The sequence below is a fragment of the Panicum virgatum genome, chromosome 7N (genome assembly GCF_016808335.1).
Source record: "Panicum virgatum strain AP13 chromosome 7N, P.virgatum_v5, whole genome shotgun sequence".
NCBI lineage: Eukaryota > Viridiplantae > Streptophyta > Magnoliopsida > Poales > Poaceae > Panicum > Panicum virgatum.
Window position 1 is genome coordinate 17,653,565 of NC_053151.1, and position 16,602 is coordinate 17,670,166.

Here is a 16,602-nt window from a genome sequence, read left to right on the forward strand (position 1 = left end):
GCAACCACAAAACCCACAGCTGCTCCACCCTGGACTGTGAAACACGCCACCAGCTCCACCGCTTGCGCCGCTTGCCGACGCGAACGAGAGAGCCAGTGCCGCCGGACTCCTGTACAAGAGGATCTCAGCCCTGGAAACCCCAACGAGGCGCCAGATCTGGAGAACCCCTCCCTCATAGGTCCCTTGCCGACGCCGGAGCGCATGCCGCCAAGACCGGAATGGGGCTGCGTGGCCTAGGGCAATTCGGGTTGCCCTCTGTCTAGCTTCATTTCACGCGCCCAAGGCCCAACTCGGTGAGGCCTTTCCTGGGCATGATGAATAGTTTGTTGAGATTGGAATGCGGACGGACTAGTTTGGCCTTATTCTCTCTTCACTGTTCACTTCCTGGGCCTAGTTAATTTGGGCTCACCAATGCATAGATCCAGCTTTGGGATAGTGAGATGTGACAAAACGTTGGAATGAAGGGTACAAATTTATTAGTGGAATGTCCTTTTTCTTGACTGGTGATGAAGAGCTACCAAATTTCAGTAACAATGTCCTGAGTTTTATTTTTTCTTATACAGACACCGTAATTACTGCCATCAAAATTTCAGTAAGAAGGTGCGTATCTCCATGGGACCCAGCTCAACAACAAGGGCACGACTGTGAACTGGGCCACCTTTTACCGGAGCAGGACCATCTTCAGTGTTCCCATGGACCCTCCAGTTGAGCTTCTTCATCTCTGACTTCTTCTGATTGGCAGACAGGTTAGTCTCCGTCAACTCCTTGATCTGCAATTCGCAACAGCATTGATATTTATGAAATGATGTTAAAGTCTCGGTTCCAATCCTAAATTGTTCACATCATATAATCGGGGGTATGGTACATAATTATTTGGCACCAAATTCATCTTATCTTTCTTCTTAGAAAACTCTGATTACCCATAAACATGAGCTGCAAGATAATTATATACCTTTCTCCTTCCAAATACCTTTCTCAGTTCAACTTTTGCCATCACTGAGTACTGAGGGTCCTCAGCTGCCTGCAAACGGAGTGAAGATTAATTAGTATATAATTCATTATGAAGGACTAGCAAATAAAAATTAAATTATGCGGTACCTGAAAGAGATGGGCCAAGCGGAATAAGGTTGTACCATCATCTAGATTCTGAAATATATTGAGGCATTATATTCAACGATAATGAACGTATGTTGGCTAGATTCTATGTGGTTTGGTACTTTGGTGTGAATGAAAGGAGTACTATGATACCTGCAAGGTGATGATCGCAACATTTGCAGGAAGACTGTAATTTCCATCCATCATGCTTGCTTCCGCAACATTGTATGATGTCCAACTTCTCTCATCCTGTTAGAACAACAATCACTAATTGTGTTATGACATGAGAATCCTAGCTAAACGGAGGGGTTAAGACTTAAGAGTGAGTGCATATATACATATACCTCATGAGTAAAAGCGAGAAGAAAAGGAGAATAGACTTGCTGGCCATACGTTCGTCGCCAGTGAGCTCCATGCCCTACCTTGTTAACCTTCACATAGTAAGTTCCCCGGGCCTGTAATTATCATTAGTCAGAATTACAATTGCTGTAGCGACAGAACACAATGAGAATTTAGATGCAAAATCAATATTGCACTAAATGCATACCGTGAGCCCCTCACAATGTTGATCCACACAAACAATTTCATTGAGTGCCTCACCTCTTCCATCATCTTTAATGATACGCCTTGGATAAAAAAAAATCATAATGTCTCCATGAATCCCAAAGAAAAGAAAAAAAATACCCCTCAGTGTGCAAGGGAGCTTATAATGTGGATATGTTTACGCTGGCATCACATGACAGTTTATTTAACCATTTGCCAGCATTTCGTATATATAAGAGATATGTTTCACAGATGAGAATGCAAAATGCTTAGCAAACGACCACTAATTCACCAACAAATCTAAGCCATTCTCTTTGCAATAAATAATACTCGATTCAAAAACAGAAGTGTGTAAACTTTTCCAGTGTCAGATCCTGAAATATAACTGTTTTTCTCAGAGGAGCAAGATCCTGTTGTCAAACTAATAATACATTAATACCTGTGTAGCATAATCTCTAGTTGACCATCCTGAATACTTGATGCTCCAACAGCACGATCCACAAGTACAGATAACTCATATTTTTCATCTGCCACATACACTCCTAGATTGATCTAGAAAACATTGTGTAAGAAATATAATGGACTGGTAAATTAGGAATATTGTTATGTAAAAGATACAATCTTGATATATATTACTATTTATTACCCCTATTTTCACTCATACTACACTTAGTGGTCCTAAAATTTTGTTAAGGTATTTTTGAACTAGGCTACTATACATGAGAAATATGTTTTATGCCCACAGTGCGACCAATGGTACAGTAGAGTATTTCATATGAAACATGTTGTGATAAAATTCTATATTGCAATGCAACTGCCTTCTAATAATTTGCAGATGATCTCACTCTGAAACTGAGAATATGATTCATACAGGGTAGTAATTTCCTGCAACTGGTTGATTTACTTGAAGGTCCCAATCTTCCCTGTAGTTCCTCACCTGAAAGTGAAAATGTTCTTATTCATTATAATAGGAGAGTAGAGAAACATTTCAAAACTGTATTATTCTAAATTTTGAAACATCTAAGCCTATCGATTATCAAAATTACCAAATTTATTGATAATTACCCTTTTGAGGAAATCTCTTCCATTAGAATCTGTATAAAATGTACTGTTGGTGACCATATTTGTTGTCAATTGTGTAATGACCTCCTTTCCCACATTATCGCCATCAGGGATTGGCCCAATCTTTCACATATTGGAGGCAAAAAACTGTTAATTCAGTATTTAATATTCGTATATCCATGCTCAAATGTCATTTCTCCCCAAACCACGCAAGTATTATACAAACATTTTTTTATATAAAAACTTGAAGTAGGTTTTTATTTTACTGGGGAAAGCTTGATGTAGTTTACTAACCATGTATTCCACTTCAGCATGTTCCTTGTTCTTGTAGAGTCGTACAACCTTGAAAATAAATATGTCAATCAGTGCTTAATGTATCCTCCATTTTGTTTCAAAGACATCATATTCTTCACAAATGAAGAACCGTGTTCCCAAAAACTACATCAGTGCCACTGCGTTTTTCAAAAATAAATACCTCATTGGAGTTTTGGATGGTATGTAGCTATGCAATTTTCTAATGTTTTGATAAACAGGGTAAAAATGAGAAATAAAGGTTGGCAGCCCTGTTTCAAGGAAGGTTAACTGCAACAAATGAGTGTCAATTTTTAGCATGCCTTTTAGCTTTCTTTGTAAAATAATCCTGATAAAGAGATATCGGATGCTGCAAAGCTTCCTGATCTGTTGAATCCCTGGAATACAATTGTTTTAATTCTGTAACTAACTCTAAATGGATTTTAGAATCCCTGGAATGTAGCTATTTTAATTCTGTAACTAACTCTAAATGGATTTTAGAATCCCTAGAACTGAGCAATTTTGTCCAGGGTTTCTTGAATAAATAGCATCCCCTTTAGTCACTAGATATTGTCACACGTACTGAAGCCGGGGAAAAAAAGAAACATGGAGTAATAAACTAACAAAGTCCCAGAACAATGTTATTTTTTTTGTGTGCAATAAAATTTCTTGTGCATTGTAGTATGCTTAATCCTGATATCATCTTTCCATCTGACCTGATAAATCCATGAGCTGAATTGTTGATGCACTTCATCGACTAAAGGTCCATGGATAACTTTCATTGGAACCTGAAGAGAATAAAATGGATTAAACCAATGGACATAGAATCTATGTAAATATGTAACTGGTAAATCATAGCCAAGTAAAAAAGATAATACTGTAATAAAATATATAGATATATCATAATTATATCCTCTAATTTTTATAGGATGTATGTAAACTATTTGAAAAATATAATTAATTACAACAAATTGAATCTTTTTTGGAAGCCTGACATAGGCACCATCCCCAGGCATCCGATTTTGGAAGCCTGAGGTGGAGATTGCTGCCTGCTGAAATTGATGCCTGAGAGAATCCAAACAGCCTATATATCTTCAAAATACTGTAGTATAATCTTGTTTCTAAAACTGACCATAAAATAAAACTATGAACACTGCAGAGATAAAAATTAAGTCAAGATTATTTATTAAATAATTTGTGCTATATTCTTATTCTCATTTTATGTTGACTTATCTCTAGAAAAATTGAATATAGAACAAAACAAACACAGACAAGACAAAAAGGAGTTACCAATCTTGAAACAACGGATGGTGTATTACCATTGGGCCTAAAAACATACGCTCCAGATGCCTAGGACAATTTTTTTTTGTTTTACATTAGATGTATCAATATGAGACCAGAATAGCTTTTGTTGAGAGAAATTTGGTTTCTTGGTAAAACCTGTGAATCCATGGCATCGCCAGTGCTTGAATTATACCAAAGAAAATCTTGTTGAATTTGCAAGTCCACCTGAAGCATACTTTATAACATCAACGCTACATAGCAGGACCAATAACTTTTTTTGTGTGCAAAGAAATTGCAATGTAACTGAGTTAATCTTTAGAATTACTCTAAAAGGGAAATTTAATATTAGTTTTGTCATGAAGGGTTTACGTTATATTAAAAAAATGTACAACAATGGAACTTCATTTTACATTTAGGACTAAATACAATGATTTCGAAACCAAGAAAAATCGTGCATAAACTGAAAATACAGTTTACACATGGAAGATAGTATTTAACATTTCCTTTCAGTAATGTATTTGAAATATTATTGTGTCAAATTTTAAGTAAAATATTTATGTAGTTCTATTAATTCATTCACTATGTTAGCATAATGAACTGTGTGTTAGAACTCACCCCTGAAACAGAATCCAATATCCTCTCGAGTTTTCCAGTTGTTGATGAAAAATACATCTTTAGAGGCCCTGGTCCAACTTCAATTGTGTTCTTACTTGGTGGAGAACCTATGGTTGATACATATCCAGTTTTGTATCCTGGACAAAATTATTCAATTAACCGTAAGATGAATAATGGTTGTCAAGTAATTCTCTTGTTTTCTAGGACTAATTAACCTACTTGGCAATTTCACAAAGTACATTATATATTTCAAGACTATAAATTTGTCTAGCTTAGTGTCTAAGTTCACGTTGTTGAAATAATAATCAAATATAGTTTAATGTTGAGAATGTGATATTTCGATGTCATAAGCAAAGTGAGTTCTGAATCATCTTGTAAATATCAAATGCCCTATTATTAAGCGCTTAAGAGAAACACAAGTGAGCCGGCATATGAATTATGTTGGATATGACCGATAGGGGAGCCGGCATATCCAAAACATAGTGCTTTAAATATATTTGCCTAATATCTAGTTCAATTCAATAGCTTAGTAAAAAAATTATACTCACCCTACCGTTGATCACTAATGGTTTGAAAAGGTTATAACTATCAGTATCTGAAACATTAGCCTCTGATAGTGATAGTTATTATTACCACAATATTATTACTGGCTGTTCTTAATTGGAATGAATTGTGATGTTATTGGTAGGTTATTAATGGAACCAGAGACCGCAATGGACTAAAAGTAATGGTTTCTTTTCTTCCAAATGATCATATCATGTATTTGTGTTTATGTGATAGTAATCGTCTGCATGTTATTGACAAATATGCTACAATAAAGCAATTCCAATTTGTCTTTTTTTGGTGACTGTCCATGTTTGGAGTTTAGCTTAAATTATTTTCAAGTGGACATGAGTCACCTGCTCCAGTGGGTCTTGAAATGAAGTAAGAATTCCATCCCATTGGTGCTGCAGAAGCTTGAAATACTAACCAATACTTAGGTGTCTTGACTGTCGTGATTCCAAGATAAGCTTCCACATAGAACTTCCTCAAATATCCAGTAACATTATCAACCTCAACTAGTTGTGACTCAATAATAGTTCCATCATAGCTTTTCACAACTAGGTTTTCATAATTGACCTGAAAAGGATAAAAGAAAAATGAACTTATATATGTTAAAAATGTTCAAGAAGCTTGGGTACCATACATAAAGGAAGCGGTGAGGCTCATCTACATCTCCCCCAATAAGAATTAAAAAAATGGATATAGTTTCATGAATAAAGAGATATATGGCAAACAATCTTTTAAAGATGCTCGATACATATTTCACGGGAGTGTTTGCACTTACAGGAACCCTTATGAAGTCACTACGTTCCCATCCAAGAGGATTATAAACAACTACAACCTGCATATGATAGTGTTAGTACCTAAAATTTTAAATGGTTTTTGGTAATAAAACAGAGTGAACATATTAGTACTTACTAAATTATGTGATGCTGAAATTACTTCTTCTGTGGAAGGGCAGTAACTTATATTAAGAAGTGGGCACTGAAAATTGCCTCAACAAATGAGAAAGTTTGATTAGCTGAACCTCTTCAGGAAACATTTGCGGAACTTTAAAAAAAATTGTAAGCTGATACAAATTGTAAAAAAAAAAGGTGTACTATATGTGCAAACATAGTTAGAGTATTAACAGCTTATTTCCCTTTTCTCCTTTTTCATATGAACAAATTTCATTCGTATGGAAGACAAAACATAACTAGCCAAGCATGCTCTCATGGGTGTGGATGCTCTCTTTTGGTCCATATCGTTATGTCGGAATGATATTGCTTTTAATAATAAAACTATAACTTCTTTCTTATAGGTAGTTTTTAGGGGCACTTATTGGCTAAGATATTGGATGTTGTTGCAGAAGGAGACAAAAGGAGAAGATATCATGATGGCATGCCATGCAATGAAAGTGGTGGCTATGGAATTTTTTCCGGTGGCTATGGGATTTTTTTCGTCAATAATGGGTGGAGGTTTCATCATAGATATTATGTGGACGATGATAATAATTGTAGTTTTCTTCACGCTTTTTGTTTCTTCCATTATGAAATATTTGCACTTTTGGACAATGATGTAATAAGCAACTCAGGACATATGTATTGGGTAATGTAAAAAGCCAGAAACAGTTCCTTTACCTAAAACAAAAAAATTTGTGTTAAACCTCAAAGAAAAAATGTGCGCAATTCTCACCTGCTTCAATTTTCCCACTGAGGATATACATGTTCCATTGGAACTTGTCAGACAAGTCAGAGCAGTGTTGACACCTTTCTCAACCTAAAAGAGTGGGAAATGTATCTTGATTTCCTTGAGAAAATGAAAGAGTGCATTGCAGTGAATATAGAAGATAAATTTTGAACCTTAGATGCTCCAAGAGCAAGGCGTTTGGAATAGTCATCAGTTGTGTGTTGCTTCGCTGTACCTGAGACTGCATCATGATGCTGGGCAATTCCCATTGCATCTTCCAAATTGGAAGTGAACAATCCTATGTGATCCATACCCACAAAAAATTCCACTTGACGTGCAGCCTATAAGTTTTTGCAATGTTCCCCAAGTTACTTTTCAATATCCAGTTTAGACAATCCGATGACTCAGTCAGCTGTACAATTACAGTCCATAGATGTCATACCAAGTAATATCCACTGAGCATTCGTACATAACGCTTGAACGTAGGTCGGCTTGTATAATACCCAGTCCAATATGCATTTGTTGAATCAGCATAGCTGCAATTGGCACTGGAATAACATACAGAATGCATATAATCTTGTTATTTTGCAAAGGTTGAATACTTACGGGAAATAATCATCATATTTGACCAGCCAGGATTCATTTGATGCATGTTTGGCATCTGTGTAAATGGATGGAGTGGAATACAACACATGCACCCTACCATCCTGCAGCATTCAAGATATTATTTTCTTATTTTAAAATACTTCTTGATGTTAGCTGGTGTCTTTATAGCTTTAGGCAGATATAAAATCATAAAAATATAGGTGTTGTATCTTGTTGACTGATGTACAATGCCACAATCATGAATAGCTCGCGGCTATGCCTGTTATACAGGTCATCATTAAAATATGTCCCACTTATCTGTTAAGTACATTGGAAATTTGATATTTCATATCTTTTTTGTAGAATCCTCAAAATGACCAAAAATTTAATACATGGATGCTTCAACTAATGCACATCAGATTAAAATCAGCAATACCTTGTTCACATAACGGATAAGTTTGTCCATATTTCTGAACCAAGATTCAGCATATTGGTAATTAAAATCATCTCCCATGGTCCACATTATATGGTTTGTGCGTGTCACATTCGCCTGATTAAAAATACATCATAAATGACATCCAGGTCTCAGTTTGAAACCATATTTGAGGTTTTGTTTCAGTAAATTAATAGTTGTGGAAACAGTTGGAATGTTACCTGTGCCATGGCTGCTGCCACAAAGTCATTTACACGTTCTTCGACATTATAGTCAAACAATGTCATATCATCCTATAAATGGTTGTATGATTAAAATATCAGAATAGTTATATGTGGACAATATCTGTTTGTCTACAGAAAGTACCTGAACAGATATAACATCCTCATCAAAATCTTCGAAGCCAAATCCATCTGGTGGATTATAGTGAACAGGAAAAGCATTTGTGAAGATCTACAAATAATCAGTGGACCCATTAAAAATCACAACTTATTTGAGAAGATAAATAAATAAATAAATAATTTGACCTGTTATGCTCCTGAATGTATAACTATTTCTAGAAAAAAGAATAAAGATAAATCACCTCTGAAGATGAACCGAAAGTTCTTGAGCCACGCCATATGACCTCTAGAGTTTTATCTTCTTTACGCTTTGCCCTATCTTGGTAATCAATCCTTGCAAAATGCACGGAATCGAAACCAAGCTGCAATTGCAGTAATAAAGAGAACAAATGAAAAAACTTAAAACATGATAACACCTTGTTTCATCGAGAGAGAACAGTTTATCAGCAATGAAACTCTTGCACATCCTTAAGGGTTATGATTTGCATTCGTTATATATAGGAATACCATAGTCAGCAGAGACTAACTTTACTGGCACAACTTGTATATGCAATTGTGCTGGTATGATATATAAATGCAGTTACTACACAATGTTTTCTGAGTGTTGTATCTCCAGTTTAATGAATCTAGGAGTCATACAAATTCAATATGCTACCGAAACATCGACATCACAAAATAAACACGATACTATAGTGTTACCTCAGCCCCAAGTAAATAGGCTTGAACCGCCGAATGACCAAAAGGATCAATTTGCCAGCCTGCTCTTGGAGCCTTGTTGAATTGTTTCTTGATCATTCTATGCCCAAGTGTGGTCTGATCGATCATGTCAATGTAATGGACAGCAGCTTCATCGTGCATGCACCATCCACCATTTCTGAATCATGGTACACCGCCATATATAGTTGAGTTTATAGAAGTTCCAAGGGATCAATTATAAGGAAACCGTATTCCATACATGAACTCCAGCTGACCAGAATCGACTAGCTTGCGGACTAGGGCATGGATTTTCGGGCTTCTCTCTGCCCACCACCTTTGGAAAAAAGCCTGAAAAAAGGGACCAGCTTATGTTGAGAGTCTCCAACGTCAATATGATTCAGAATTACCTGAATAGCAAGATCGTGAAGAAATACTTCCAACTAATTATGAGTTAATCAATTATTACAATCTCTGAATGCTTTTTTTTTGAGAAAGAATCTCTGAATAATTTAACTTCGTTGGGTGCAGATTTTAGAACATTTTACCTTTTGTTTATTACATAATTACTAAGTCACTGACAGGGCCTGTGGCCTGTGCATTGACGGGTACGCACGCTTTGAAAAATACATAGTCAGTAAAAAACGTTTACCACCGGCAGACGCTGGCCACATTATCTGTCCTTGTTTCCGTCGGCATCTGTTTGTTGGCGCAGGAAGCAGAGGCAGCAGAGGAAGGGGACGGTGGTTCACATATACATATGGGTCTTTGTCTCATGCCGTATTCGTACAGATGAAGTTTAGTGAGAAGAAAATATACTTCATTCGTCTCAAATTGTAGATCGTTTTAGGCCTATCTTTAATGTAACACCCCAAAAGATATCCCTTCTTTGACCGATTCACACTTACAACTTGATAGACAAGTATTACATGGTAACGAACTTGCGGGCGTTATTTAGGAAAGTGGATCGTATTCGTGGAATCTGAAAATTGTGACGGGAACGAACTTGACTTTAAACGTTTCTTAATGGCAGGCGTTGAACGCGAACATGTACTGCTACTGCTAGCCTAATTACTGGAAACACTGACTGCTGAAGCGTTGCTCTAGATGACAAAGACAGCGAGGATACAAATCATCCAGGGGAAAGTAGAAGCAGAGGAAGAAGAAAGCAACTAGGTAGCAGTGGGCGTTAATAATAATAAGAATTACCTGCTCGACGACGACGAACTTGCGGGCGGGGTCCCGGGCGAGGGCGTCGACGACGGAGTCGAGGGTGTTGATGACGCAGGCGCCCTGGATGCTGTTGTTGGAGCCGACGAAGTACTGGTCCACCGTCTTGAGCCACCCGACGTCGTCGTGCGAGTGCGGCACCAGGTGCACGGTAAGCTTCCCCTCCGCCGCCGCCGCCGAGGCCCCCGCGCTCGCGTTCGCGCCCATGTACGCCGCCGACGCCTCCCTCGCCGCTGCCGCCGCGAGCACCCCCACAAGCAGGAGCAGCAGCGTTGACGCCATGGTTTGCTGCCTGGATTGCGGAGTGGCGCAACAGCGGTCTATATCTCCGTGGAGTGAGGGAGGCGATAATGGAGGAGGAAGCAAAGCACCAATGGGTGTTGTTCGGCGTTTGTTCCTGGCTTGGCTTGGCGTGGGCATATATAACAGGAGACTTGTGCTCTGAGTTGCCTAATGTTAATTTATACAAAGCTCGCCTAATAGTGTAAAGTGTCAACACAATTACGCTTTTAGATTTGTATGTGAGTACACACCTAATGCTGAAGATCGTGTGTCGTTTCATTCTACAGATGGCGCGATCGGTCCTTCAGTTCCAGTTGATGCAGAGGCTTCGGAAGCTGGGCCTCGACGTGAGTGTCGGCCCAGGAAGGCGAGTACGCGTGTGTCCGGCCCAGTCTGGGTCCACGTCTAAAAAAAAGGAGAGCTGAGAAATATATTTTATATATTTTTGGAAAACATTTTTTACAGAAATATATTTTTAATATCACAATTTACAGTTTTGTACCCCTACCGCCCGGCAGGGGGCGGCAGAGACTTATATGTAAATTAAAAAAAAATATTTGCGCGGAAGCCCTCGGCGGGAGCCTGCCGCCCCCCTGCCGGGCGGCAGGCCCCCTGCCGCCAATCCACTGGGCGGCAGGGGGCCTGCCGCCCGGCAGGGGGGCGGCAGGCTCCCCCTCCCGCAAATTGGGCCATTAGATGTGGTTTTAGATATTTTGGATAGAAATAAAAAACATTAGTAAAGTATATGAATATGAAAAGTATAAGTTAGCAATTCATACACATACGCAAATGAGAACGAAATAGGTGATGCATGAGAACGAAATAAGAATAACATGACGACATGTCCATAACAAAAATACGGAAACAGCTAGAACCACCCCGGCCACCCCGGCCATGTCGACCTCTTTTACGCTGAGCGTGGACGTGGTCTGTAGAGTAGGTGTGCCGCTCTGGAGGCCCTACGTCTCTACCTGGACGTCCGGTGGCCATAGGTGTCTGGAAGGTAGGATCGGCCTGCTGGTTAGGTGTAGAAAATAACCGACTCCAATCTTCGAAGTTCGCCTCAAAGGTATCCTGTGTGGGCCCTATACAGTAGCAATTAAGATATCTTAATCATCGTCTTATAAGTTATATATTTTGGTATATATTCATCATACGTACCTAGTGGTGGTGAATACGAGGAATGACCCATATCAGGAAGCTGGTGGTGCGATCCTGTAAATCGTTCAAATTATTTAAAATATTCATAGAAATAAGAAGCACATGATAAATTCGGGCTACAGATTAGGTATTTACCTTGCGTTCCTTCTACTGTCACCGTAGGGTAATACGAAGAAGGTCCAACATCATATAACTGTTGTGATCCTATATGTAAATACAAAAGGAATTAGACTTCATACCACAATTAATTGAAATTAAGATATTGACTATATGTCTACCGAAAGGTCGTGGTGGTGACTGTGTTGGTTGAAATGACATCCCTGCAGCTGGTGCCATGGTACTAAACTGAGTCCCTCCGTGAGGTTGGTAAGGTGGGTGTGCATCACCTGTATGGACTGAGAATTAATTGTTGGCTTCAAAGTAGAAAGTTAGTAAGTATCCTCACGTACCTGGATAATGCTGCTGAGACCAATAAGGTGCTTGGGAAGACTGCTGTTGTGTGGGACCACAAGGAAACGAGGTCGAGGTTTGAGACGAACCGTACGAGTCATCGTACGATGTCCGGCTACCAAAGGCTTCAAGCATGGAATGGGCTCTTTGTGAAACTCGGGTCCGTGCCGACTCTTGCTCATTCCTATCCATCATAGACCCCCCTCGAATCCTCATCAAATTTGCCCTGGCATCTAAGTCCATCAACCTGCACATTTCAAACTGCAAGCAAGAAAAAAAAAGGCATTAACACTGTAATCTAAAGTATTTGAAAAGCGATGATAACTTTGACTCACCGCCCCAGATAATGCCTCATCCCTATGTCGTGCGTACCCATCCTGTGCTGTCGCAACATGCGGCTGTGGTTGCATGTTAGCATATATCAAGCGGCAACGAGTCTGAGGCTGGTACCAGCTCAGGTACGCCCTGTACGAAGCCTCCGTGTGTGCAGGGGTCGCAAGCGCCACGTTCTCCTCTGCCTGGTCCCAGCCATCGACCCAAGGCTGCACCCTTGTCACCCACATGTTGGAGAAGGGTTGCCCAGTCCTCGATAAACTAAATATTGAAAACAATTTAGTCAAATATGATTAGTTAACTATACAATGCATAGTCACTGAAATAGTATATGAATTATTACCTGTGGTCATGGCGTTCGACCCGATCCAATGCTGACGGCACAGGATACAACTGCCTTTGACCGAACTGTCTCCTGACTCTGTCCGGGCAGTGAGCCTCAATGTAAACGTCGTACACCAACGCTGTAGTTGTCATCCAAAAGGCCTGGTCCTGAAAGCAAACCGAAGATATCCCGATCGGTGCACGAGTGTTTATAGCCAACTCGGAGTAAGGCTCCCACACGACGTCTTCAGGTGTCAACCGATCAAACTCAGCCACAAATTCAGGATATGCCCGATGAGACTGTACGTGGGCCCACCTCTTCTGCACAAATTTAATAATAATATGTACAAATAAGAAATACAAAGAGGGTAAAACAAAGCAACAGAATTGCCAACAGAATAGTACGAGTAGCAATCATTTCCGTACCTGACGAGCGTACCAGAGAGTCCCCATGGTGGGCCTATCATCCTCGGTGTCACCGTACATATCCAGCTCATACGGTGAGTGGTCGACAAGCGGGCGACCAATTGCTATCCTCTCGTACGACCAAAGCTGTAGTAGAATTGGACATCCTGTAAGAATTGTATTGTGCTTATTTTGCACTGATGCCTTGCAGAGGCCACGGTACGTGGCTGCAAGTACCGCTGCACCCCAACTGTATTGAGGCATTTCCTCCACAGCTGCCTCTGCGATCTCCAGTGCGTAAGGCACAAGCACCCTATCCACATAGGCCCCGTGTGAGTTGTTGAATATTATGTATCCAAACAACCACAACAGGTATGCCTCAAGGGATCGAGTGACGCTATCATCATCAGCATCATGTGCCAAATTGTCGGGCTGCATAGAAAAGATGAACATTTATGAGTACGAGATCAATTATAAAATAAAACCATAACTGCACTTGTCAAAAGCATAACTCTAACATTAATCGTAACAAAACAAGGTATGTACCTGGAACTGGAGGATCCATGCCTTGGCAGGGCCTATTGCTTTTCGGTGCTCTTCTACATCAATCGCGATGTCAATATTTGCAAAACGCTCTTCTAGATCGTCCAACCACGTAGGCGGGACGACACGAGGCCCTACGGCATCCCCACTGATAGGAAGACCCAGCAGCATCGCAACGTCCTGTAGGGTCGGTGTCATCTCCCCACAAGGGAGGTGGAAGGTGTTTGTCTCAGGCCTCCATCTATCAACCAGAGCCGTCAGTAGGGACCTGTCCAGCTGTACTGAACCACTCTCAGCAAGACGACCTATAGTAAGAAGACTAGCCTCACTCAACCTAAAAAATAGAACGATCAAAGGTAAGTACATTATGTACGAAACGTATATGAAACAAACGTAATCTTAAAAACATATCACCTGGGCACCCATCGTGGGTCAACAGGAATAAACTCCGCTGGTGGACGTGGACGGAGCACGTTAAGTTTCACGCGCTGAACCACTGTAAGGAAGGACCGGTGCGACGAGTCTATGACTCCGTCAAGTAGAGCTGGCGTATCTTCGGCCATAGCTAACACAAAAAAATATAAGTTTTCTACATTTTCTACAATTTTTATGCATTTTTCTACAATTTATCTTAAATTTTCATAAACTTTTCTAACATTTTCGTGCATTTCCTACAATTTTTGTACAATATATTTTTCTAAATATATTTTTCTAAATATATTTTTCTAACATTTTCTAAATTTTTCTGCATTTTCTACAATTTATCTTAAATTTTCATAAACTTTTCTAACATTTTCGTGGATTTCCTACAATTTTTTACAATATATTTTTATAAATATATTTTTCTAACATTTTCTAAATTTTTCTGCATTTTCTACAATTTATCTGAATGTTTCGTATACTTTTCTAACATTTTCTACAATTTCTGACTATTTCTCGAAATTTTTTCTCGTATTAAACAACTAATCAATACCACAAAATTTGTTGGTAAACCTAATTGGTTTTTCTAAAAACTAATCTTAATTCTACCTAAATTATATTAAAAACATTACCTAAATCGCTAAAATATAATTACTGCTGCATACACTAATTATAGAATTAAACATACAAAAAATTTAGATCGAGAAAGTTGAGAAATATTTATTACCTGCGGTTAGGATCCAAAATCCGGCAGGGCTTCGCCGTTACAACTCCCTACCTCACCCCTCCTCTATCCCTCCTGCTCTCTGGATGTCGTGGGAAGCAAATGAGGGGGGAGGGGGGAGAGAAACCTTTTTATACAGGATGGGGGAGCCTGCCGCCCAGTGAAGTGGCGGCAGGGGGCCTGCAGGCTCCCGCCGAGGGTTTCCGCGCAAATAATTTTTTTAATTTATATATAAGTCCCTGCCGCCCCCCTGCCGGGCGGTAGGGGTACAAAACTGTAAATTGTGATATTGAAAATATATTTCTATAAAAAATGTTTTCCAAAAATATGAAAATAAAAAAAAGGCGTAGCCCAACCATTGAAGTGCAACGTTACAATACAACCCATGGTATATCATTATATTTTAAAGTACTACACTACTACTATATAAATAGAAAGCATAGAAAACATAGGGTTTTTTTCAGCTGGAAGATAGTGATAAAATTATCTAACGGAATGAGGAAATAACTATTACCTTGGTTATTTAGCCCATCTAAAGTCAGTCTTTTTAACTATGAGGGGTATATTTCAGACGGACCCTCCCCACTCATGCTTTTCTCTGCCAAATATTTCAAACTTTGTACCCTTTCCTTTATACCATTGTCGCCGGTTAGGCTCTCTAGCCTCTCTCTACAATCCTCTCCTTGGTCACAATTCTGTCACTACCAACCGCCCTTAGTCCCACCCCCCAAATATCACAAATATACGTCTGGTACGGTGAAATGATCGGCAAAGTGTTGAATTTCATCCTGCAGTGTGTCACGACGCACCCAATTGCCGGGTGTGCAAGCACGCGCTCCTGCAGTGCCCGCTCCACAACTTTACCCATCCCATGGCGAGTTGCCGTCAGGTTCGCAAGTACAGATGGGAGCTTGCCCGCCAGCCCAGGCCTTAAGACCCTTAGGAACGGGTGACAAGAGGCCTCGAGCTGTGCTCCGCTCATGGTGGCCAGGCTGCCGAATGCAATGTACACGACAGAGCCACGGGGCTTCGCATCGAGGAAAAAGAGGCAGCCCTCATTGTCTGCACACCAGAAGTGCCCGACAGGAACGTCTCCGCTTGTGCATCGCCATGTACGCAGCGGGAAACATCTTCTTACTGCCTCCGTATCTGAATATTTGTCGATATTGACTTTTTATCACACGTGTCAAGAGTTTTACCACCTTTCTTATTCAAAAAATTAATGCAAACATATCAAAACATAAACTATATGCTTAAAATACCATATATGATGAAGTGAGTCATATATAAGATGTTTGAAACTTATAATTTTTTTTAATAAGACGAAGGGTCAAACTCATGACCAAAACTCAACGACTATAAATATTTAGATACGGAGGGAGTACAAATTATCATGATACCATTCCTACGTCATCGGGGTGACAAACAATGCAAATGATGAGGAATTTGTTTATTGATCTAACAGAGACGTTGATGGCTGTTCCTATGTCAATGATCAAATATCAAAGTCCACTTGCAGTTGCAGTTGAGATGATGACTTCTAGGATAGCTGGTGTAAACCGAAGTTGTAACAACAT

General features: G+C 39.6%; 1 protein-coding gene and 1 long non-coding RNA gene across 8 annotated transcripts; both read right to left on the bottom strand.

The window, feature by feature from the left end:
* Positions 1–452: 452 nt before the first annotated feature.
* LOC120682595 (alpha-mannosidase-like) lies at positions 453–10,784 on the bottom strand. Of its 7 annotated transcripts, none has more exons than XM_039964560.1 (28): positions 10,363–10,784; positions 9,416–9,504; positions 9,160–9,334; positions 8,703–8,822; positions 8,486–8,572; positions 8,341–8,412; positions 8,123–8,236; positions 7,708–7,808; positions 7,544–7,637; positions 7,275–7,442; positions 7,108–7,191; positions 6,352–6,417; positions 6,218–6,274; positions 5,790–6,009; positions 4,891–5,027; positions 4,432–4,500; positions 4,282–4,341; positions 3,708–3,779; positions 2,995–3,042; positions 2,704–2,823; positions 2,510–2,575; positions 2,078–2,190; positions 1,643–1,721; positions 1,440–1,550; positions 1,249–1,344; positions 1,099–1,146; positions 953–1,021; positions 453–770 (listed from the first exon to the last, which is right to left on the bottom strand). In XM_039964560.1, exons 1-28 carry the CDS (start codon positions 10,663–10,665, stop codon positions 582–584), a joined length of 3,027 nt encoding a protein of 1,008 aa, XP_039820494.1. In that variant the 5' UTR covers positions 10,666–10,784; the 3' UTR covers positions 453–581. The 7 variants fall into 7 exon arrangements, 6 of the variants coding, with proteins under 6 accessions (XP_039820494.1, XP_039820489.1, XP_039820491.1 ...); XM_039964555.1 differs by having other exon boundaries at positions 971–1,021; positions 10,363–10,665; XM_039964557.1 differs by having other exon boundaries at positions 7,544–7,592; positions 10,363–10,661.
* Positions 10,785–11,970: 1,186 nt separating this feature from the next.
* LOC120680534 lies at positions 11,971–12,421 on the bottom strand. Its single transcript, XR_005677708.1, has 3 exons — positions 12,276–12,421; positions 12,105–12,212; positions 11,971–12,030 (listed from the first exon to the last, which is right to left on the bottom strand). It is a non-coding gene; the product is annotated as an uncharacterized LOC120680534 (long non-coding RNA).
* Positions 12,422–16,602: the final 4,181 nt, after the last annotated feature.